Genomic DNA, 24,380 nt, shown 5'->3' with positions numbered 1-24,380 from the left:
TTAATGGTAAAGGACAGCCCTGGTGAAGAGGAGTCTGACTTATTGCTGGGAGTGTGAACCAAGCTTTTACTGTAGTTGTATAGAAACATGAAACAGCTAAAAACAACTAAAGCAAAACACACATTACGTGCACAAATTTGACTCACACTCTGCTCAGGGCATGCCGGCATGTGACAAGAGGAGCAAACACTTTCTACTTTCCTGTCTTTGTTTCGGGAGCAAAAGCAGCACCTTTTTCAAGTACATTTTCCAGACAGTGTTGGACAGTCACATCATCAGGCGGGATTTTCCTCACTCCCAGGAGGGTCATTACTGCTCAGATTGGACCTTGCAGCATCAGCTCTACTTTTCATGTGTGGCATGACTAGGGCATGCCCTAGCTGTCTCAGGTAGATCTGGCGACGTCTCCAACTTTCTGATAACTTCCAGTCTGGGATGTTCTCCAGCTAGATGATGAATGTAGTAGTGGAGTCTTTCTTCTTTAAAATGTTTGACAGAGTGCCCTCTTTGATACTGTATAATGCTTTAATTTAGTACATGTGGCAAACATTAACTTAATAAATCATTCCAGTTATTAAAATTGCATAGGTGGTATTGGGTGCTTTTAACTGCTCCCCCTTCGTTTTAAGAAGCACTAATCAATGCAGACATAGAAAACACTTATGGGACATCATTAGGAACAAAAATGATAAAGCTTGTGCATTTTGGTACATTTGAATCTCATTTTCTTTTTTCCAAAACGATCTAGTTTGTTTGGTACATGTGATTGCTGCTTGCCATGCTCAGGGGAATTTAAGTGAACTTGGCTCTGGCCTGCTTGAAGAGGTGGGCCTGTCCATGCTTGCAAGCTTAAAATTCCTAATGTTTTAACAGCTGCCTCCTAAAAAAAACCCTTTAATTTGTAATTAACATAGATGTGAAAGGGGGCAGCATGGTTGTGCAGTAGTAAGCATTGTTACCTCACATCAAGAAGATCCCGGGGCCTTTCTGTGTGGACTTTGTATATTCTCATCATGCTTGCATGTGTTGTTTCTGGGTACTCGGACTTCCTTCCACAGTCCAAAGACATTCTTGAGGTTAGGTTAAGTGGTGATTCTAAATTGACCTGTCACTCTCTGTTAAGCCCTGCAACAGACTGGCGACATAATTCGAGGTGTACCCTGCTTCTTGCCCTATGACAGCTGGGATAAGCTTCTTGTTCTTGTTTTTGTTTTATTCACTGGAAACACATTTCAAGCTCATCTGGCCAAAGGACAGATGAGCATCCATTGTCTACCTATCTGTCTGTCCACAATTCACAAGAACTGCTACTCCTCCTAAAATATTGGTCAGATTTTAGTGAAACCTGCATACAACAATCACCTACTGGGTCTTCAGTATCAGTAATATAGTATGCAATGACATCTTAATGTATTCACATGCTTTCATGCTTTTTATGGAAGTATTACTACGGTGTAGTCATAATACTCTTGAACTCAAACAATTTAATTTGGTGGTGAAAAAGTTATCCTGGATATGACTATATTCAAGCTTCTTTGACTTCTAAGTGCATTTAAATTCTCATTAGTTTCTGTAATACAGAGAACCAGTGACAAGAAAACATCACTTTCTTTCTGTATTTCACATATTACAATAACTTACGACTTGTGATGGTCCTGATCTGGGTGAACTCCTTGAAGTTCCAAGTTCATCCAAACTCACTGAAGTTTTGGTTTGTTGCAACTGTACTTGCACATGTACAAAATTATGCAAGTATTTTCCTGCACTCTGAGTATGAATATGAGGATGGGCCAACTGTAAAAAGTCTCACTTCTTTAATTAGTCCATAAGGAGTCCAGGAGCTTTATTATTCACTATAATCTTCTACCACAAGTGACACTATACGTGCAAAGGTCAAGGTGGTCTTTATAAGTTCTGCTGGGTCCTGGCTCTGCCTCTTACTTGTATCCATAGGAGAGTGAACAGTACAAGCAGCATTTCATGAAAGCTTTCTGGCATCATTCCCACATGCTTTCATTCATAGCCACTCTGTTCCTGGATTGCAGCAGGGTACTAAACACATGATCAGGTGCTCTGGTGCTGCTTCAAGGACTGTGCCACTGTCATGATGGCTTAGGTCCAGGCTTTGGTTGTGACATGAGTGCAGAAAGAAAATTATTTCTCGTTTTGTCACACATTCTAAATTAAATGGCTATATCTCCACAGAATTATATGTATAAAAGTACAATATATAGTATATTCACATTGTGAAAAAAAAAGTCTTGTTATGATTGTACATTCTTAAAGCGGTTATTTGCATATGCTTTGGCAATAACCCAGTGCACACTGATTCATAGCCATCTGGCTTTTAGAAGCTGAGAATGTCATAGTTTCTTACTCACATGTATAGAGTCCATATGGGCAGATCTTCAGCCATTTCTTAAGCCACCCTGTACGTGGTGTAAGTTATAGCAGCTTACACCACCTACAGCCAATAAATGTTATAGTTATTTTGGGTGACTTCTGAGTTTGTTCATTAAACTCTTGTACCTCCTTTAACACTTGGAAGACTCCCAGTAGATATAAAATATTCTACCCTATTAGAAAGTATTGTATTTGCATAGAATGACTGTTTATTTTATGCTTTAAAAAATGTGAGCATGTGAGAGGCACTTATACATTGTGTTAATTGTAAGATTAACACACAGTTTCCAATCTCTGTGGTTTCAAAAATTGCCCAGTATTAGTACAAACACTCTTACACTCTTGCCATATGTCATACAATGGCCTTTAGATAGTATCTACTGGTCTGATCGGCTGCTCTTACTTTCTTGGCTGGAGGCATATTAAACTTTCATGGTCAAAGCTCCTAGCCTGTTGGCACTGTGACTCTGCAAGTGAATATCATAGGCAATTACATTTAGCAGTTTTGCATAAGTGGAATTGACTCATTGAAAGTGCACGTGTGTTCGTTAGATATTCATCTGTGCTCAAATGACAGCCACTGAAAAGGTATGGTTATTTGTGTGAGGTGAATTTCTTTGGTGTGTTTGAAAGCTTTGTTTGCAGGCTAATATTTTATGCAATTGAACTGTAAGAGCATGCTTTAATATGCATAGTTATTAATACGCATAATACAAGCCTGTACCTTTCTGCATGATTATTCAGGATTATTTACCCCTTTTAGAATTTGAATGGTTGCGTTTCATCCACCAATCAATCCATTTTCTAAGCAACTTGGGTTGCGGGGAGAGCAACCTGTCTTGTTCTTTGACAGAGCTGACACAGCTAGACAAACAAACATATCTGTACACTTTCACACTTACGGTACAGTATATATTTGGAATAGTGGAAAGACTACCACAGAGACTCCAACTCAGGGCCTTCTTTATTTGGATTGTATTTTTATTAAATTCACTTATTAAAAGCTGTAGATTTTTTTAGTGCATTAGTCTTAGCAAGCTTTACAGTATATGACTGTATGTGGGAGGTTTTATTGTATGTTCAAAGATGTAAATTGTTCTATGTGTGCATATGGATAAAATAAAGTTACTGTGCTGAAGAACACCCCTTTGTATTATTCTAGGTAAATAAATAAATATAAAATTAAAAACAAACTAGGATATACACCTTGTAACAGTCGTAATTGTGATGTCTCTTTACGACAGTCTGGTCTTTTCGTGTTGATGATGTCACCAGTGTGCGCCCACCGCTCCTCAGTAGAGAGCGCGGGAGATGTGTTTTGCAGACGGACATTTTGGCTTGAGGCGGACCCTTTCCTTTTCCTTTATTTTTTGTACCGTCATAGGTTGTATGAACACTGCTCGTTTTCATGTGTGTTTATGTAGCAGCCGTTCAACCGGGCTTCATAAGGTTGTGAAGATTGCGTTTATTAAAAGGGCAACACTGAAATTCCCAATGCCAGTGTGATTGTGCGTTTTTTGCTGCCAGATAAGCACGCCCGCCGCCTCCTCTTCACCACCGAACACAACCCAGATGTTACAACCTACCTCCTTAAGAATGTTCTTGGTGTGGCTAGATGTTGTGAAGGGTTTTTCTTAACCAAGGAAAGCATACTGTGATCAACCACTTCAGTTGTGTTCTGTAGTTTTCTAGACATTTTGGTGTTGCTTAGCTGATCAGTGCATTATTTCATGCATTATACCACATTGTTAATTTGGCCACTCCTAAATTTTTTGCCATTTCAGCCTAATGGTGGCCTCCTTCACTCTTTGGAGCTTAGACTGAGAGCTCTAGTGAAGCAAATGCAAGTTCAACACTTGGACTCCAGATCTTTTATTGGGTTCATTTTTCATGAAATAATGAAGGACGAGGCGTCATCTGGACAATTAATGTCCAATTAATTTTGAGCCTGTGAAAATTAGCGACTAGACATAAAAATAAAAAAATAAGTATAAAAATCCACTGTGGTGGTTTACAGGGGAAAAAAATGACAAATAACGTTGCATTGTCCAAAAACGTGTGGACCTAATGGACAATAATTGGCTATCCCCTCTTTCCACACACATACAAACACACACAGATATGGCAAGTGTAGCTTTAAAACACAAACCTTTGCAACAGAGCACTTGTTTGGCTGGGCAAGTGTTGTGACCAAAGCAAATTAATTTTCCTAGCATTCCCAGTTGTAGTGCAAGTGAAAGAGGGAAGACACTATTTATAGTTTACCTTTGGAGGGACAAAACTCAAGTGGCTGCATCTCCATATCTTTGATTTTTCCATTTTTCTTCTCACTATCCAGTTACCTTCATCCATCTCCGTCTGTTGCCTGGGTAACAGTAACTGATTGAGGCTTAGAGTTTTGGGGGACAAAAGAAAAAAGTGTGATGTGGAAGAGAGAAGCTTATTGAATAACCTTATCCATGCATGTGCTTTTATATGGCTGCATGTATGCATTTAGAGATACGTTCATGGTGTAATTTGAGAGGCATAGTGTGGAGAAATGTGCAATTGCTTACTTATATGTGGAGAGGGGCTGTACACTGACAATGACAATTTCATGGAAATGTATAAAATGATTTACATGAACTTTTGTTTGCAACATTTGTTGTGAGTAGATGTAAAGTTCAGGTCTTAGAATTTGTAAATTGCAGAGCATTGCAGAGAAAAATTAGTAAAATAGGCTCTTTAGCAATATATTTGCTGCAGTGACAACATCCACTAATTTTAAACTCAGCTCTCTTTCTATAACTATAACTTTGAAAGCATTTTATCCTACAAGCCACAGAGGTTGAGAGGTTTTATGAGTTCACTGTCTTGCCTTTTGGGCTCTTTGGAGGAGTTAGGAATCAAAATCACTGACCTTCTAATTAGTCCCAGATCTGCTCTTCTACCTAAAATTCAGCAAACCTGAAGCAAGAAACCTTTTTACTGCTAGTAAAAAGGTTTCTTTGGTTGAAGTGTGTCTTTATGTATTGATGCATCTCTTTAAAGAGATGTACTGTTGGGTGCCAGACACATTTTTCTCATCTCCTCTTTCGGTATCTCATTATTGATTAATCCCAATTCTCACCGTTCTTTTAATGGCCCCTCAAAGTACTGTATCTGGAAAATTTCCCCTTAATGTATATTTGAGCTACTTGTTTTCCTCCCCTTAGTGCTAATGATAGCAGATGTGTTTTGCTAGAAGCCATTAATGACTCAAGCACCAATTTGAAACATCTGTGCTATTTGAATTAGATTTGGAAGTGATATTAAAACCCCTGCCATCTATTAGCATTCCATAGGCACTCTCAATCATTAGATATATTCTCTGCTGGATAGTGCATTTGTATTTTCCCCTTCCTTCTAAGCCAAATTTAAAGACGAGCTGAGTCTTATATTTTAACCCCGGCTCTATAGTATGTGTAAGCATGTGTCAAAATGTGCTCTTTACAGAACTTGAAATGTGCTTTATAGAACTGCCACTGAACTGAAGAGACATTGCTGTGATATGTGGCGCAAGGGAAGAGACCAGCAAAGCAGGGCCCAGGGTGAAAGTGAGTTTTTGATTGCATCTGGCACAAATGGACAAAGACTACCTTCCCCTTCAGCTGCTGGCGCTCGCTGACAGGTCTACTCGCGCAAGCTGTTGTGGTAACACTTGGCCGACAGCTGCAGATACAAATAAAGGCCTCACTTCAAGCGAAACGACAGGGGATATAACAAGGGCTGAGGCCCCAGCTGCCTCTGATACAAGTAAACGGGCACAAGCACCCTAACATATAAAAGCATCTATAATCACACATAGCTCCATTGCGCTTGCCAGCTTTCAAGGCACGAATATGTCTTTCTCTAGTAGGAAGCAAAGTCATTTAGTTTTCAGATTTAGCCTTGTGTTTTATTTTGTTAAATACCACACAGTTGTGGCTAATATCACAGCAAAAACAAAATAATCCTAGTAAGCCTTGGAAAAATGATGGCCCTCCAAGAAAAAAAACAAAATGTATCCACCATTATTTTCCCCCATGCTGCTCTTTACAAATATGCACCATTGTCCATGCTGTGACGCTTGTATCTTTACAAAAGCAAAAATCCATTCTCTGACACTTTAGCCACCCCAAGAGTCTCATTGTTCAGACCCTCTCACTACTATCAACAGCTTTAGCGAGCCAGAGCCCATGTAACAGCACTGCAAAAATTGGCAATACCTTTCTAATCACAATTTTTTTTTCTTCAAAGAGCCATAATATAGTATTTCTGTGTGTGTTTTTTTTTTTTTCAGAAGTACTAATTTCCCGCAGTAATGAACAAGCAGCAGTGCATGGTCATCAGGCAATTATATTTGGTTACCATGCAAACAGTGAGCATCATGGGATGCTATTATACAGAGAAATAGACCCAGGGTACATGACAGTGATAGTGAAATATTAGCCTTTATCTAAATGCAAAGAGATTTTTATGTGTAATTTTACAATGCAAAATGTTTCAGTTTTTTTTTTTTCTTTTGTGATGAACTCATGGGATGATCTCATGGATAGAATGTTCAGTCATTGGTTATTTGTTGTTGTTGTTGTTGTTTGTTTGTTTTTCCACTTTTTTTTAGTTGCTTTTCCAACATTTTTTCCAGTTCTTTTGAATTGTAATTGAAGCGATTCCATATAGTCTGATTTGCTTTGCTTGTTTTATAATGCACAAAACTACTTCAGCCAAAGGCCATCCAAGAAAGAGAGAGACAAAGAAAGAATTAAAAGAAAGAATTGAAAATCCTTGATACATACCAATGAGGCGCGATGAGATACACCTACCGAGCTGAAGAATGAAACCAACATAGAGGTAACAAAAACTGCAGCTCCTATAGGTGTCACTTGAGGCTGGTGCCAAAAGGGAGTCTGTCTCCATAGACTTCCAATGTTAGAAATGTTAGAAACATTAGAAATTCCAACTTTATAGCATTAAAAACGATATTTATAGCCTGGTATAAAGAAAAATTGTTTCACCTCTATAGATAGTTTCCCTGTTCATTACAATTCTGAGTGGGGTGAATTTTGTTATCACTCATCCATCCACCCTGATGAGTATGTTAGGGCTGTTGATTGACAGGTATCAAGTCTACTGCCTTATCCACTACTTTGAGTCACTGAACTGAACTTCTTTAAAGTGGTGTGATGTTATAAGCTTTGAGGGCATTTTTAATCAGTTATATGACTAATATTGTGACTTGCTGTGTGGTACAGAGCATCCCCGTATTGTGTACTTTTAAATTCTAGTATTTCTTTTAGTCGAATAGTTACCACTAATTAACTGATATATGTACCTCTGTGTTGCACCTGTTTTTTTATGCAGCTTGCTAACCAAACTAGCTAGCTAGCGTAAGTTGATACATTTGTACTCCACCCTTTTGTCCATATAAGGTAACTTCTGGTTTCAAAAAGCAACATGGCTGTGGCCAAAGTGCTAAAGATGAAGGTTCAGAATGCCGAACATCCAAACCCATGATTCATACAGGATATAGGTGACAGAATATAGGTTTGTTCTCCACTAAAGAGCAAACAGAGTGGCAAAATGGAAGACAAAGACAACAGCAAAGAAAACTAAAACAATCTTGTTTAAATACTCCCCTACAGAACTGCTATGTGCTGTTGATGCAAAACTTATAATTAAGTAAAATACTGAAGATATTGTACATCTGGCTGAGAGAGCAAGTTATGGGTGTAGGGTGCTAAAGGAAGAAAAGGTGAAAGTTGCTGGGTGGGTAGGAGGAGCACAAATCAACCCTAATTCACTTTTATAATTCACAAAGCTAAGACTCAGCGTAGCATTATCTACCATCCAGTCTTTTCCCTCTGTGTGATAGAGCCCTGTGGCATGTTAAAGGTGAAGACAGAGAGGCGTTGTAATGAAGGGATAGAATCTAAGACAATGTAGAAGGGGGTGGGGAGAAAATGATGGTGACATGTATTAGTTTCCATGGAGAGAAGGACAAAATGGAAAGGTCGACCTGGTGCTTTCCAGTTAAGCTGTAGATTATTTTAATTCAGTTTTCAATCACAGTGTAATCAGATTTCATGATTAGGTAGGGACTTTTGGTCACTGTAATTTCTCTGGTGATTTACATAGCTAGAGCTGAAGACTGGACTGGAAATTATTTTTCACTTCCATCAAAAAACATTTACGTTTCCAGTCTAGTTAAAACACATACCTTTACATAATTTTCAGTTCATATTTCTCAACAACTGCACAAGTATATGACAGCACACAATCTTAATGCCAAATGACCCTGGTTCTTTATGTTTGTACTGTTGAACATCAGAATTCACCCTGACCTAGTAAGTGAATGAATAAATAAATAAATTAATAAATGAATGAGACAAGCAGCTGTTACATACATTATAATGCCATAGATGGAGATATGTACCATATAATCTATTCTCCTGTGTTTAAAAACAGGCAAACATTAAGAAGCCTGCTATGCTTTGCTAGATATGCAAGAATAGTATTTCTTCATGAAGCCAGGTAATAGACAAGCCTGTGATCTCCAAGGTAAATAATTACATTAATCAGAGAGCCAAGCCCTGTCATTCACAATGCATCTTCTACTTGGACATAGAGAATAGAGAGCAGATGCTAGGGCACATGTCATTTTAACTTCCTGCTGGGGGAGAGGGATAGTAGGCACAAATATTGTGCAGGGAGGAGGTTGAAAAAGAGAAGATGGTGACAGAAAAAAATGAAGTGAAAGGGAAATTATGTTCTTCCCTGAAAGACTTTCCCTGAAAGACAATGGTATGAACACAAAGCCAGCCCAAATATACTACAAGTATTACCTGCATTTGTGTACTGGCTGGCTGTGATAGCTTGAGTAATTTGTCTTTCTTGCTATGTCATTTGTGAGGTAATGCATACATGTCTGCTGTTTGTTTTAATCTTTAAATTGATAAATTGTTTGACTGACATCAGTTCAACTTCTGATTATTTCAGTATAATTTACTCTTGCATGCACTAAAGGTTGTTGTAGTCCACCCTTCCTTTGGAGCAGGAGGTGGCTGATTACTGGCGTTCAGTGAGCCACTGCCTCTCCTATGCACAGATGGTGGCTAAACCACAGAGCATGTGTTGCATGTGTTGGCTCTGCATCGTGTTGTTTCACTGCATAAAGAAGCTTATTAGGATCATTAGGGAGTTATAGTTGTCAAGTACACATAAAAGTCAAAATTTAAGTCTCTGTAGGAGCTATTGAACCAAGCGTGGAGAATGGATCAAGTGAGAGAGAGGGAGATAGAGATGGTGGATGGATCAAAACTAACTATATATGCAGTTATTAGATATTTCTTTTTACAAAGATAAGGTATTTAGAGTTAATCCTTCTTTAATCTTTCACTTTTTTTATTTAATATGGAATGAGGTAAAGCATCTGGTTAGACATCCGGTATTGCAGATTACTTTTTCCTATGAATGGGCCAAAGAGAAGTGCCACATCTGAGATATCCATGGTGACAGTGCTATTTTGGTCCTCAACAGAAGCAAAGCCATCAGAATGAGAGTCACATGAATTTTACAGCGATTAGATAGAACAACAGAAAGAATCTAACAGTGAAAAGCCTACACAATCTAAGAATGTTGCTACATACTTTGGTATTGCTATGCATGCTTGAGAGCAAATGTGAACATAAAAATTGAATGAAAAAATCTAGAGTAAATGGTGACAATTTATTTTGCAAGGAAACCCAGCTGATCAAAAAAGCAGGCTCTTGTACAAAGATTTTTTACAAGATCATACAGTAGTACAACATGTGAAATAGCCATTTTAACTCATTCTCTTTAATGTCAATATTTCTCAGGTAATAAAAGTAAAAATACTCCATTTATCATTTACGAAAATATAATTTGAATGCTGAACAGGAAATTACAATGGAAGTAGCTTATGCTAATAGTTTTATTTCTTAGCCATATTATAACAGCACATAATCTCTTTCTCTCATCACTCCTAAGATTGACAGCTCACATTAAACAAAAATAATTTTATAACAGCATTGTAGGGTTTATTTTAAAGCATAACAAATCCCCGACTGGGTATGTTGCTGTTCGTTTCATTAGCTCTGCTGTCTGCAATTAGTCAGTGAGTGAATATATTTAATGCACATTCACTTCAATCAAGAGTGATATTAAAAGCTAATGAGTTCTTGCTTTGGGAATCTTAACCTTTTGACTATCTTCTACTCAAAGTAGTCAAATATCCAAATATCCATGGTGTCATCATATTCATGCACCCATGTAAACTGTCTCTATTGTGCTTTGTGTACGTTTATTATAATACTGAACTATATGAACTGCTTTCTGTGTTAAGTTTGATCTACAAGACACAGCCATTTTTTCTAATGTACCTTCAATATGGATGTTCAGTCAACATGCATGATTATAAATTGAATTTACACATTTTTTTAGTTATACTGTTTTTATACTGGACAATTTATAACAAGAAAATAACATGTATTTGTGTTATTTAAAAAGCTATTGATGACAAAAAAAAAAAAATCAACAATTACACCTGTCCTCCTTTAAAAAATGACCTTATAGGCCTTTTTTACAGGCATGTTTTATGACCAATGACTACATTTCAAAGTAAAATCAAGTGACCTCTATCAGGTCACACAAAAGGGTGTGTTACTAACATTTTCAGTTTTCCAATACATAAATATGAATTTTCTCAGATATCTGAAAAGTCTATGGGGACTAAATTGTATTAGATGCCACAGGAAAAGCTTAAACAAATGGACTTGTTTGTGTGTAGTACTTTTCTACTGTACTTCAGAACTTAAAGTGCTTTATACAACATGCCCCATTTATATAAGCGCTTCAGTATTTGTCAATCTGAAAATGTCAATTTTATTTCTATAGCACATTTAAAAACAAGAAGGTTGATGAAAGAAAGATATATCCATAGATCAATAAAATAAATACAGTAAATATAAAACAAAGAAATACAATAAATACAATACAATAAATATGACAGCACAACGTAAAACCTGATGGGACTCAAACTGAACTTGCATGAAAAGCCAAGGTAAAAAGGTGAGTTTTAAGATGGGATTTAAATGGAAATAGACTGTAGCCTCTGCAGTATGAATATCAAGTGGCAGATTATTCCGGAGCCTAGAGGTTATGACTGTGAAAGTTCGATCCCCTCTATGCTTAAATTGAGACCTTGACTCCACTAAGATTGTCTGGCTAGATGATCTCAGTGCTCTTTTGGGGTTATATAAGTTGAGCAGCTTGACTAAATAGTTTCCATTTAAAACTTCAAAAGTAAGTGAAAGAATCCTAAAATCAGTACGAAATCGGATGAAGAGCCAATATAAACCTTCTAAAACTGGAGTGATGTGATCATGCGTTCTAGTACCTGTTAAAAGGCGTGCAGCAGCATTTTGGACTATCTGCAAATGATAGAGAGATGACTGTTCAAGACCCGAATGCAGTAGCCCAATCAACAGGTGATGAAAGCATGATTATGTTTTCTCAGGTCTTTTGAGGGAAGATAGGCTTTTGCTTTGGCGATTAGATGTAGCTGATAAAAAGTGGTCTTCACAACTGTGTTCACTTGCTTCGCAAATTTAAAGGAACTGTCAAAAAACACTGAGATTTCTGACAGTTGGGGAACAATGAGAAGCAAGAGGGCCAAGGGTATCAGTTAACTTATCCAAAGCGATACAACTTCCAAATACAATAGTTTTGGTTTTGTTTTCATTTAAAGTAAGAAAATTCTGTGTTAACCAGTCTTTGACATCATGTAGACAGTTAAACAGAGGCTGCAGCAGGACAGAAGCATCCAATTTAATAGGTAAATAAATTTGGATGTCATCAGCATAACAGTGAAAGGGGATATTGTACTTCCTAAAAATCAATCCCAATGGCAGCATATATAATGAAAATAAAATAGGACCCAAAATGGACCCCTGAGGTACACCACAACAAATAGAAGCTGAGGAAGAGGAGTGTTACCCCAGGGCTACAGAAAAAGACCTACCTGACAAATATGACTTCAACCAAAATGTACCTTTAAGACCAACAACATAGTCAAGTCCTGACAAAAGAATGGTGTGATCAACTGTATCAAATGCAGCAGTTAAGTCTAAAAGAACCAAAACAGCAGAACAACCTGAGTCAGTAGTTCAAAGATCATTATAAACTCTTAAAGGTTCTGTCTCAGTGCTGTGGTGGGATCTAAAACCAGACTGAAACTCTTCACAAACACCATGAGTTTGTGAAGAGTTTAAAGTTGATTAAAAACAACCTTTTCCAAAATTTTGGACATAAAAGGTAGTTTAGAAATTGGCCTGTAATTAGAAAGAACATTTAAATCAAGAGTTTTCTCTTTAATATTAGGCTGCACAACCGCATGTTTGAAGGCAGCTGGTACACACACAGCCTGATGACAAAGAAGCATTCAATACAAGCAAAATACTAGGCCAAATAATGTGAAGAGTTTCCTTGAAAAGGACAAGAGGGGAGGATATCTTGAAGGGAATTAGAAGGTCTTAAATGATGGACTACTTCCTTTAAAACTGCAAAAACATATCTGGCTCAAACTGCTGAAAAACAGCACAGCATTTAGGAGCTGGGCCTTGATCTTAAACAGCCTGTGAGTGTGGACACCATAAAGAGGAGATTTTATCAACAAAGTATTTCAAAAGATTCTCACAAAGTGTGGAAGAAGCCTCCATGGGAACAGTGTCCACCTATTGATGTGCCATCCTGGAGGAATTGGACTACCTGTGCAACCTCTGTAGGGTCCAGATATCACCTTATGCAACCAGTAGTGACACTGACCCTAGCCAAATGTAAACTAGTGTAAAACAGAAAAGATGAGGAGGGGAAAAAATTGTCTTATTGTTGGCCCTCAAGTGCACCTGTTGTTAATTTCTTTAACACCAAAGCAGCTGAAACTGATTAACAACCCCCTCTGCATCTTAAAATAAAAAGTCCCCCCACACACAAAAACTGTCCTTGTGATTGTTTAATTTTAAGTAAATAGTTTAGTCACGATAAATTTGTTAGATTCTCTAGTAAAAAAAAAAAAAAAAAGTTTGTAAAATGACTTAATAATTCAGTGGTGGTGTCTGTAGCTATATTCTGAAGAAAGAGAGTAAGGTGTAAATGAGAAGGAATGTAATGGTGGTAATCAAGCTTGGCAGAGGAACATGAAAGGAAGGCGGGAACATGTTCTAGTAGCAAGTATAGAGGAGATGGGAGGTTAGGGAATGAAAGGCAAAAAATGCAACAAGAGCAAAAGAATAATAAGCTAAAGGAATATGTTGCAGAGATAAAGGTAAAAGGTAAAAAGAATAATGCAAAAAGTAATTTAGTAGCAATAGGAAAAAGAAATGCAAAGTAAGGAAAATAATCATGGACTGCAGTAAACCTTCAGAAAAGAGTGGAATTATGGTGTTTCCAGACACTCTCCTTCCTGTAAAGTCATTTAGGACTAAAGCAGCAGGGATTTGTAGGGTTTGAAGATGAACACAAAACCCATTTTCCCTCATGGCTACATCTGCCACTATGAATTTATATGGCTGTTGTAGTGAAGAGTAGAGAAAAAATGTGATCAAACATGAGGGGGAATAGAAACGGAGAGACATATAGTAATCAAGCAAGAGAGAAAAAAGTGAGAACAGTGGGAAGTGCAGAGAAAATTGCTGTGAGATGATGAGGGAAATTTGAGAGAAAGGAAAAATAGGTAGAGGAAAAAGCATTTGAATGGCAAGTTCACTAATGCAACTTTTCAGAGAGCCTTTACTGTAATTTCAGTTGCATTCCAACATGAAGTTAAGCAGTACTTGCCCAGTGAAATCTAAAAATAGGCATCAATTAAAACATACCAAAGTGAAATCAATTTCTCTCCTTCCATCTCAGAGAAGAACTGGTCTATAAACCATTGGAATCCATAGTTTCTGTCCTTTTAATGGGTGTGCCCATATTCTGTTAACAAAGATTGGAGCAGCAGTTTTTGACTGTTTGCATATGCACATTATGGGTAAACCTGTGCTTTTTATACAGGAAATTTGGGCAGACAAATGTGCTAGGTAACCTGACCCTGGCTTAGCTTTCACTGCTCTGAGATCACTAAAGATCTTTATTAGCATACACATGTGCAGATGTGCATAGAAACAATGCTAGCATTAGCAAGCAAATGAACAAATTACATGTGATTTACTGTATCATCTCGGCAGAAAGGTTTTCTCTTGCTAATCATGTCAGCCTACATGTGTGTTACTTAGGAGTTAGAGTGTAGTCTGAATCAACGTTTAATAACTCCTTTAGCACTTTATCAAGGACAACTTTCACAGAGATGGCTCAGATGATGAGAGGAGACATCAGCTCTCGCCATGGCATGCTTGACAAAAAAAAGTCAAGTTCAATGGGTGCAGGCTCTGCTAGATATTTTCAGATTAGCACATATCACTTGGTTGACTGGATGTGCTAAGTTTAACTAGATGTTTTTCTACATACATCCATCAAATGTATCAGTAATGTTTTAATCCTTCTGTAAATATTGACAGAGGTCTATTATTTCACACAGTGCTCAAGCCTTTTATTCCAGCTGTATTTTTTTCTTTGTTATTATAAAAATATATCTTGATAAGCTTTTTGTAAAATCTAAATTAAGGCCTATTGTCTGTTTTCCTGTTTTTCAGAGCTATGCTTTCCTCAAATGGTAGCCACACAATAAAAAATATACCACAGCATTTCTGTAGATTTAACTACCCAATCTATATGAGTTCAAGGTTAAACATCTGCAGCAGTAAGGTAACACGTGGGCAGAGGATTTTAATTTTTTTTTTTCTGAAAAAATATATACACTTTTATTTGTAGTGAGGTGTTTCCACAATTTGATAGTTACAGGTATGTCGACTCTGCTTGCTCTTCTGTTAAAGTAATTGCATGCCACTCCATTCTCAAATGCAAATTATTTTTATAAGTAGGATAATTATGGGTATACATGTCAAAATATGTTCTAGTGCATGGTGCCAATGTAAAATGTGTAATTATATTTTTATGAAAAGTGACAATTAATAATTTAAGTGTTCCATGGATTTTGAGGTAAATGAAAGAAAGTGAAACATTTCTTTTGTTTCAGGCACCTTTTTATCCATATTTATTTTAATTTTGACAATCATTTTCTTGTCATGCTACCAAACCATTCAATGTCACACTATTATTACTCCGTTCCTAAAATTAAATATAAGCCATAAAATGATTTTTTTTCTTGTTTTATTGCCTTTACTTAGACAGAACTGTTATAGAAGAAAATACTAAGGGGTGTTTGGGAATACATTTCTGCAAAGCTGCCATCCTTTTGGAGATTAATGGACAAGCATGTCTATGATACTAGTCCTCTCTGTTGCCTTACCGCTCAGCATATTTGATTTATGGACACTCAGCAGTGCATGAGTTCTAATTTGAAAAGGGTTTGTTTTCAGTCATAAAGATGGAATTTTAAATGTTGTGATGAATGAACCCTTGTGGTTTTTATTTATTATTCTGTTGTGGTGTATTTTTGTGTATGTGTGCATGTGCATACGGTTTGCTGTGTTCTTATTTGTGCATGTATATGTGCATATGCCCATGTAATTTTGTAAATATAGCCACATTGTTATTTATGTACTTGGAAAAGTGCTGACACTGTGTTTTCTGTCTGACATTACAAATTTATCACCCTTAGGTAACTATGTCTTGTAGAATTCAATATTACGTCTCACCTATTGGATGCCAGTGTGAAAAATCAAAGAATAAGTCATGCCCTCCCATACTTTCAACCATTCTGTCTGTGCATATGGATTTACTTTATCATCCAACAACTGCGTATGGCAGGGTGTTTGATGTTTCTGTGGTTAGATATTGAATGAACCATAGAGAAATGTGATGCTCCTTGGTGAATTTACAGGGCTATAGTAAGGGCTTAGGGAAGAAAGAGAGGGCAAAACAGGCTAATAACCTTTGTGTATTGGTGTGTGTGCTCATTTGAAAGGAGGAGTTCAGATGCAGCGCTGCTACAAAAAAATTATTTATGCTGAGCTGCTCTCTGTCTTTGTTTGTGAGGCTTCACATAAAGAGTGGAAACAACAACAAGAACACTTGCACCATATAATGCAAATCATTTGTGCATCTTGATTTGCAGCTCATGTGATAGAGATGATTGTTGAGAACTGCTGAGTTGGGTCTGTGGTAGTTTTTGATGTTTGTTTTAATCGTGTTCTCTATCTGCTGTACATGTTCAGATCAGTTTTCCATATTCTGTGTGCAGATCACATTGTGTTATATGTATCTGCAGCCTTCCTATTTTTTATTGACTTGCTAATGTCATCATTTCTGCAGGAGTATGCTGTGTTCTAGTCATCTTTCATATTTAAAATACGTTTGCCCCTCCTCAAGTTATGTTGTCTCATAGAGACTGAAGATGGAACATAGACACTTGGAACTAAGTTGCCACTCATAATAACCATTCATAATAACACATTTAATATACATATTAAATGTGCGAAAACGTGGCATATACTTGTTGATTATGTCAAACTAGCAATGGCCTTTTCTTCATGATGTGAGACTGTCATTATTTTTAAAGACTGGCATAAAAATATGGTATTTTCAGAACGCTGTTAGCCTCATGTTGCTTTGAGAACTCTCATGTCAAAGTGTGATTGCTAGACCTCCTTTATTAGTGGCAAATTGTGCTAATTGGCATTCAGCCTAATATAACTGGCACTGAGGCAGTGATTTTAATTGTGTAAGATGTAAAGGTCTCTATTTTATTGTCTGTAATGCTGTAATGTTGTTTTCCTTGTGTACTTTCCTGACATTGACTTTTTCTTGTTTGTTTTTACTTCTATTCAGGGAGGCCTCATAGCTCTCCTCCTCTTAATTCTCCTCTTCACCCTTGTGCTGTATACCCGCCATCGATGGTGCAAGCGTCGCCGTATCCCCCAAAAGAGTGCCAGTACGGAGGCCACACACGAGATCCACTACATTCCCTCTGTTCTCCTTGGACCACAGGGCCGTGACAGCTACCGAGGTTCTCGAAGCACACACCAGCATGGCAGTTCTGTCATTGGAATGCCTATTCGTGAGACCCCAATTCTTGATGACTACGACTGCGATGATGAGGTGGACGGAGGTGGACACTCACTTAACTCCACACCCAACCAGATCCACAACAAGCTTAGTGATGGAAAAGTCCTAGATGACTATGGAGTTAACGTTGGCATCCAAGGACATCCAGATATGATGTGCAAGGAAGATGATATTAAGCATAATTTTGACAAACGAGGTAGGCTGGTTGTCTGAAAAACATTTACCTTGGAAATCTAATTATGGAAATATGAACACTGCATGCATAAAATTGAGATTTATTATGGGATCACTGTCATATTAACTGCATGATGTTGGTTTTCTTTCTATCATGCAGCTGTGAGCAGCATGCCAAAAAAAGAAATGTCAGGTGTCATAGGAAATGTGTTGTGCTCAGTGGTAGTTGTGATGCTTTTATGAGCATGTTTTGTACATCCATGGAGTCTCTCTGTGCCAGGTGCTTAGATTACTCAGCATGGATATTTCACTTGACTAAGGTCAGCCCACCCATGTTCTTGATTGCACAGCATGTACTGCGCATAATTTGTCCAAAAAAAAAAAAAAAAGTAGTTTTGTATCATTCCAGCCATCATCTAATGTGCAACAATAATGACTATAAAATATTCCTACAAAGCAAAGAACCCACATTTTTATATATACTGTACACTGCTCCTTCTTTGCCTGTCGTATCCACTTACTGTGTGAGTCAAGTTCAAATCTAATACACTGCCATTTAATATAATGTGTGAAGGTCAAGTGACAGAGGCCAGTTGTCTAGTCAATTGTGTCAGAAGTTGGCCCGTTGACCTGTGGTAAAAAGGGTCATGGGTCTCCACTTTAAGCAAGAGAAATATGTTGCCCGCAGCAATAAAACTTTTTGTATGCAGTAAGAATTTTAAAATACCACTGCAAACATCATAATTTGAAGCTACGTATAGAGTTTATACGTAGTGTTTACAGTATCCTCTCAAACCTTGGGTGCTTCTCTGTTGGATTGTAATAATTAGTTGTAGAATCAAATGTACAATATGCAATGATGGTCTATGTTTTAAAAAGTACATATGGAAAATCTATAGAAAACCTATTGGTTGATGTTGTTTCAGTAGTTATAAAAATGAATAACATGATAAAGTATCATTATGTCCAAATTTGGGAACAAAACTTAAGTTGATACTTGACACACAGCCTCTGACACTGACCTAAGCTCAGAGTGACTTTAAAACTCAAGCATATAGTACTTTCAGACATGAAAAACAAATTCATATTCACATTCAAGGATCAGTTTAATTTGTATCTCACTCTCTAGTTCTTTGAATTCCTTAGATGAACTATAGGTACAGACTCATGATCTATTAACATTTCAGCTGCAGAAATGTAAAGATATGAATCATCCAAAAAAAGTGACCAATTAATTTTTTTCTCTTCCATTTAAATTACAACCTACCTGTATTTATTAACCCTTGACATTTTTAGTGTACTGGGCTGGCAAGTCATCTTTTTCTCTCTCTCGCTTTTGAGAGTCCATATATATAGTCTCATGAAAACAGCCATAACCTGCAGCTGTCTCTGCGTTATTATGGCAAACTTTTCAAAGCAGTTATCACAATTATAATTTGTGAATTAGGTCTTTCATAATGCGTGTTATCGAATCGTTAAAATAAAATATAAACATAGTCAATTACAAGTATTGTTTCTGTATCATATACATATTTTTACACCTTCTTTCTTTGCATCACTTTCAGTTTTTGTCATGATTGTTTTTGTGTTCTATATGTTCTTTATTGTTTTAATTACAGAATTTTGCATATTAAGACAAATGGATGAAATACAGTATGTGATTCAAACTGAATTCAGATTTGCTGAAATGCTGTCTAAATACCCAACCTCACTAATAACATAGCTTTGATTTTGTAATTTTTTAAATCATGCAAAAATATAAATAACATAGAGAAAAGAGAAAAAATACGTACATAAAATACATGTCAATATACAAACAATGAATAACTTGATAGAATAAAAATGCAGTACTTTTCTAACTCACTATACAGTTTTATGATTTATATTTTAATTTTCATATTGCCATAATTTAGTATGTGATGCATACTGACTTGTTTAACACTTGAAAAATAAAACTTGGACTTGTTATAAATCTTCTATAGACATTGATTTATGCTGAGATATTCTCTCAGAAACAACTGACTTGATGGGCATTGTTATTCTTGTTTAGTGGAGACACAGTGACAGGAAAAAGAGCTAATGGTGAAAGGTGATAAATTGCTAATGCTGCTAATGCTTTGTTTTGGATGGTCAACATCTACCTCCCTTTGGGATAAAATGGCCTCAGGCCACAGGCTCAATGTGTCTGTCTAGAGGACAAAAGGTTATGTGATTGTACTACGGTTCATTGCTGTCAACCATAAAAGCATACTAAAGTTCTTTGTGGCTGGCATTGTTTATTGGGTCTTGGCTGATTAATCGGATTAATTAAAATTTAGTGTCATTTTTTTCCACTGAATTTTACTTCTATTTACTTATTAGCCTACTGTAGGCCTAGGTTTTTTTGTTGTTGTTTTGGGTTTTTTGTCTTTTTAGTAGTCCGACTTGTTGTGTTGACTCATGCATTAACATTTAATATGTCTATGATATTGCAGACATACTGAGATTAAAATCACAAAAGCATTGTTCTCTGAATATCATATTCCCAAAGCCAAACACATTCCACATCCAAAGAGTAGACTAACTACTTCAGATATTCAGAGACTGACCTAGGAAATCACACCATTGCTCTGCCAACATAGTCCTAAGGGCATCTTGGATGGGGCCACTGGTCCTCACATTAATAACAAGCAAATCCATCCAATTTCCATTTAAAATGACTCTTGTTAGTCCTATCTAACACCCAGTTCTGAGTAGAGGTGAGCAGCAGAATTTATTCATCTTCCTGGTTCATCCATGAACAGTAATGCTTGTTTTTCCCTGCCGCTAATAGTAGCGTTTCTTGCTTATTTATACAAGCGGCATTCAAGGTCACAATATCCTCTGACTGACTGCATTAACTAAAAGGACAAAATCAACTTCTGTCTTTATAGAAAAGCTTATAATAATATCTATGGATAGAAGTTAACTGAAATCTAGAATAAATAAACATTGCTTTTATATTCATAAGTTACAATATATAGTGATTATATTCATCACTCTCTGTTACAATCAATGAAGCATTGCATATATAAATTGCATCTGAATTGACATAAGATGTAGGATATTTGCCATATGAAGGATAATGATTTACATTCATAATTATATTGTGCTTTAAAGCAATCATGTTTTAAGTAGCTATATGTTTTTCTGCATTACATCAAATCTGAATCTTTCCCTAAACATAGAATGTTGTGAGTCCTTGAACAGAACCATTAAAATATTCAATCCATTAAAAATATCTTTTTTTAATTGGAATATGAGTTATTAGCACATCACTCATACATACAGCTGATGCATGGATCACTTTTGTCTACATCAACACATTTGTGACTTGCTAACTAGATTGTCGATTAACATTACATTATTTTGTATTTGCTGTTGCATATGGTTTATCTCAGACACTACCATCTTTGGAACAATAATAGAGATTCCCAGGTTAGGCCCCCCATGTTATCCAAGCGTACCTTGGAACATGAGGGAGAGATATATAACTGAAGTAATGCCAACTCAGATTAACAAGGTCCGTGTCAGGTTACAGGAGCAAGGCTACAGTGTAAGTGGACAAAGGATGACAATAGGGAACTGTTGGAATGCTACTATGCATGCAACCCCCTAACATCGAAACAACAAGGAGCTCAGTGTTCCAATGTCCACAAGGAGTAGTTGCTATCGCAACATAGATTGATGACATACAACACAAATGCTATGGCAAGGGGGAGCCAAGACATCAGGTCAGGGGAGAAATGCCATCATCCCCACACAGACTGGGTACCAAAAACCACTATGTTGAAATTGAGAGCTGGCCTGAAAGAGAAGATCATGGCTAAGCTGGAAACCCTCCATAGCCAATTACAAAGATTACATGAAGTACTTTTTGAAAGTGTACTAGAAGATGTGAATGCAGTATTATGGACAGTTTCTACTGCAACCATCACTGAAACCAACTAGCTGATTTATACCACAGTAACCGTAAACTTTGAGATGCTTGGCTATAAGATGAACAGCCACAAGGAGCAGCATCCTCCATGGAGAAAAAGCCTTGCGGCCCAGGCAGCACGATAGGAAGTTAACCACCTTTCAGAGATGCAGAAAGGTGTGATGAAGAGAGGGGTGCCTAAGAAGTACAACAAGCTGTCCATACCTGAGACCTTAGAAACTGCCAAGAAAAGACTCACAGCCTTGGCTAACCGCTTGAAGCTGTATGCCAGGAGTTAATGAGACATCAATTCACTGATCCACACCAATAGGATCTATAGGTCCTATTGGTGTTTACACCAATAGGACCTATAGATACATCAGTTTACATTGAAATGCCATTTCAATGTAAACATTGAAATGGCATTTGGACTAGAGAAGTGTAGTTGGATGGTACCAAAAAGAGGAAAGATAGTCAGAACTAAGGGGATTGTACTACCAGATGGCAACATTGCAGACACTGAAGACAAATACAACTACTTTGGAATCCCACAGGCAAATAGGAACCACAAAGAGGCTACTAGGAAAATTGCAATCACAAAGTACCTGCAGAGAGTAAGACAAGTCTTGAGGAGTCAGCTGAATGAGAAGACAAGACCCAGGCAATCAACACCTACACCCTGCCGGTCATCAGATACGCTGTTAGGATAATAAGCTGTCTAAAGGAGGAACTGACATCAAGACAAGAAAGCTCTTTACCATGCAGGAAGGGTTTCACCCCAAATCCAGCACCCTGAGACTGTACACTAAGCGGAAGGAAGGAAGCTGAGGACCAGTGACTGTCAGAACCACTATCCAGGATGAAGCATAGCTTTAAATATTCATGAGTACATCAGAAAGATCGCCACAACTTATCAGGTGCTTACTGAATACCCCAGGCAGCAGAAACCCAAGAAAGAAGAAGAGCAGGAACAGGAACCATCCTGCACAGGACCCTCACATTCCCAAGCCTCTGGTAGAGGAGCTGAAAATGGGGGCTCCTCCAGGATCCAGCCCCAAACTTTTGATCATGGCCTGCATTCCATACAAGAAACCCTTGGGGATGGCATTTGGAGTAAGGAATTAATACCTATGACTGAACTCCTGGAAGACAATGTGGTTGGGGAAGCCCTGTCTACAGATATAGATTCCTTCAGGCACATCCTAAAAGAAGGCCTAACCACCCAGCTCCATAAACCAGTTGGGAGGGAAACCAGACAGTTATCCACTTAATAACACCAAACTGAAATACCCATCAGAACCCCCGCCTGCAAAATAATGCTGCCTTTTTCTTGGGCTAACTGTCTACTGCCAAGTAACTAGCTCCCTCAGTCCTAATTAAAAAAAATAATAATAATAATAATAAAACAACAAACCAACCAGCCCACAAGTGGCCTAAGTTGCTTATGCTTTCAGGTAAAGGTAATCACAAAAATACAACCCTGCTATCAATACCAGGCCAAAACAACTTCATAGTGAGCCAACCATGTAACCATGCCAGTAACAACTGCCATACACAGCTGCATTTCAATAGCAACTGCCTCATAGCAGTATTCCAATAACAGCTGTCTCACACAGCAGCATTCCGCAGAACCTCGAAGCACATGCCGGATTTAAAAACACTTAACTAATAGGCCCCAGGCCAACACCATCAAAAGCATCAACCAACAGGTGTAGAATTCCCTCCCAACTTGCCTGCAACTTAATACCAACAACTAAGGATGAGCCTCCATTTTATTAGTGGCTGTAGCTTGCAACAAAAGAGATAAATGATTGCTTAACACACAGCTGTGTCAGCTCAAGAATGAGAAGAATAACCTGAGAAAACAGCTGGAGGAGGAAGAAGAAGCCAAGAAGAATGCAGCTTCTAACAGTGCAGACTCAGCTTGCTGAAATGAGGAAGGTGGAGCAGGATGCTGGCTCTCTGAATACTACTTAGGATGGAAAAAAGAGGCTTCAAAGGTACCTGGAGGTAGTCAACCAGCACCTGGAGGAGAAATGTGCTACTTACGAAAAGTTGGATAAAACAAAGATACATCTCCAGCAAAAGCTGGATGATCTGCAGGTAGACCAGGACCATCTCCAACAGACTGCTTCCAACCTCGAGAAGAAGCAGAAAAAGTTTGACCAGATGCTGGCAGAGGAGAAGAACATCTCTGACCCCACTATACAGAGAAACGTGACAGAACTGAAACCCGTGAGAAGGAGACCTGAGCACTGGCTTTAACCCGGGAGTTAAATCCCCCTATGGCAGAAACAACAAGCTGCTGCAATCTGAAATGGAAGACCTTGTATCCTCTAAGGATGATGCTGGCAAGAATGTCCATGAGTTGGAGAAGGCTAAACATGCAGGTCAGCTCTTCATATACACTGGGCCACAGTCAGCCTCTAATGGCAACCAGCTGGCTAGAATAAATCTGCTCCACCCATGAGTCACATGGTCCAACAAAACAGACTAGGTCATACTCATACCCCACAAAACAGAGTCCATTAAAGACTCTTCCCAACTAATGTCAAAATTTGCAGTCATCTTTACACACACACACACACACACACACACACACACACACACACACACACACACACACACACACACACACACACACACACACACACACAAATATATGAAACGCACTTACCAGTACACCAGGGATACATCAGTTCCCATTTATACCAACTCTGCTATT

General features: G+C 37.7%; 1 protein-coding gene across 1 annotated transcript in view; it reads left to right on the top strand.

Annotated features, from left to right (window-relative positions):
- The window catches only part of astn2 (astrotactin 2), a 244,812-nt gene that overhangs the window by 17,554 nt on the left and 202,878 nt on the right, over positions 1–24,380 (top strand). Inside the window, exon 2 of the mRNA XM_030742268.1 lies at positions 17,308–17,740. Within this exon, the coding sequence (XP_030598128.1) occupies positions 17,308–17,740 (433 nt within the window). The remainder of the gene's footprint in view (positions 1–17,307; positions 17,741–24,380) is intronic.

This window comes from Archocentrus centrarchus, chromosome 12 (assembly GCF_007364275.1).
Source record: "Archocentrus centrarchus isolate MPI-CPG fArcCen1 chromosome 12, fArcCen1, whole genome shotgun sequence".
In the NCBI taxonomy this organism is placed as follows: domain Eukaryota; kingdom Metazoa; phylum Chordata; class Actinopteri; order Cichliformes; family Cichlidae; genus Archocentrus; species Archocentrus centrarchus.
The sequence above is the reverse complement of the archived record's forward strand: the minus strand, read 5'-3'. Positions and strand labels throughout refer to the sequence as shown.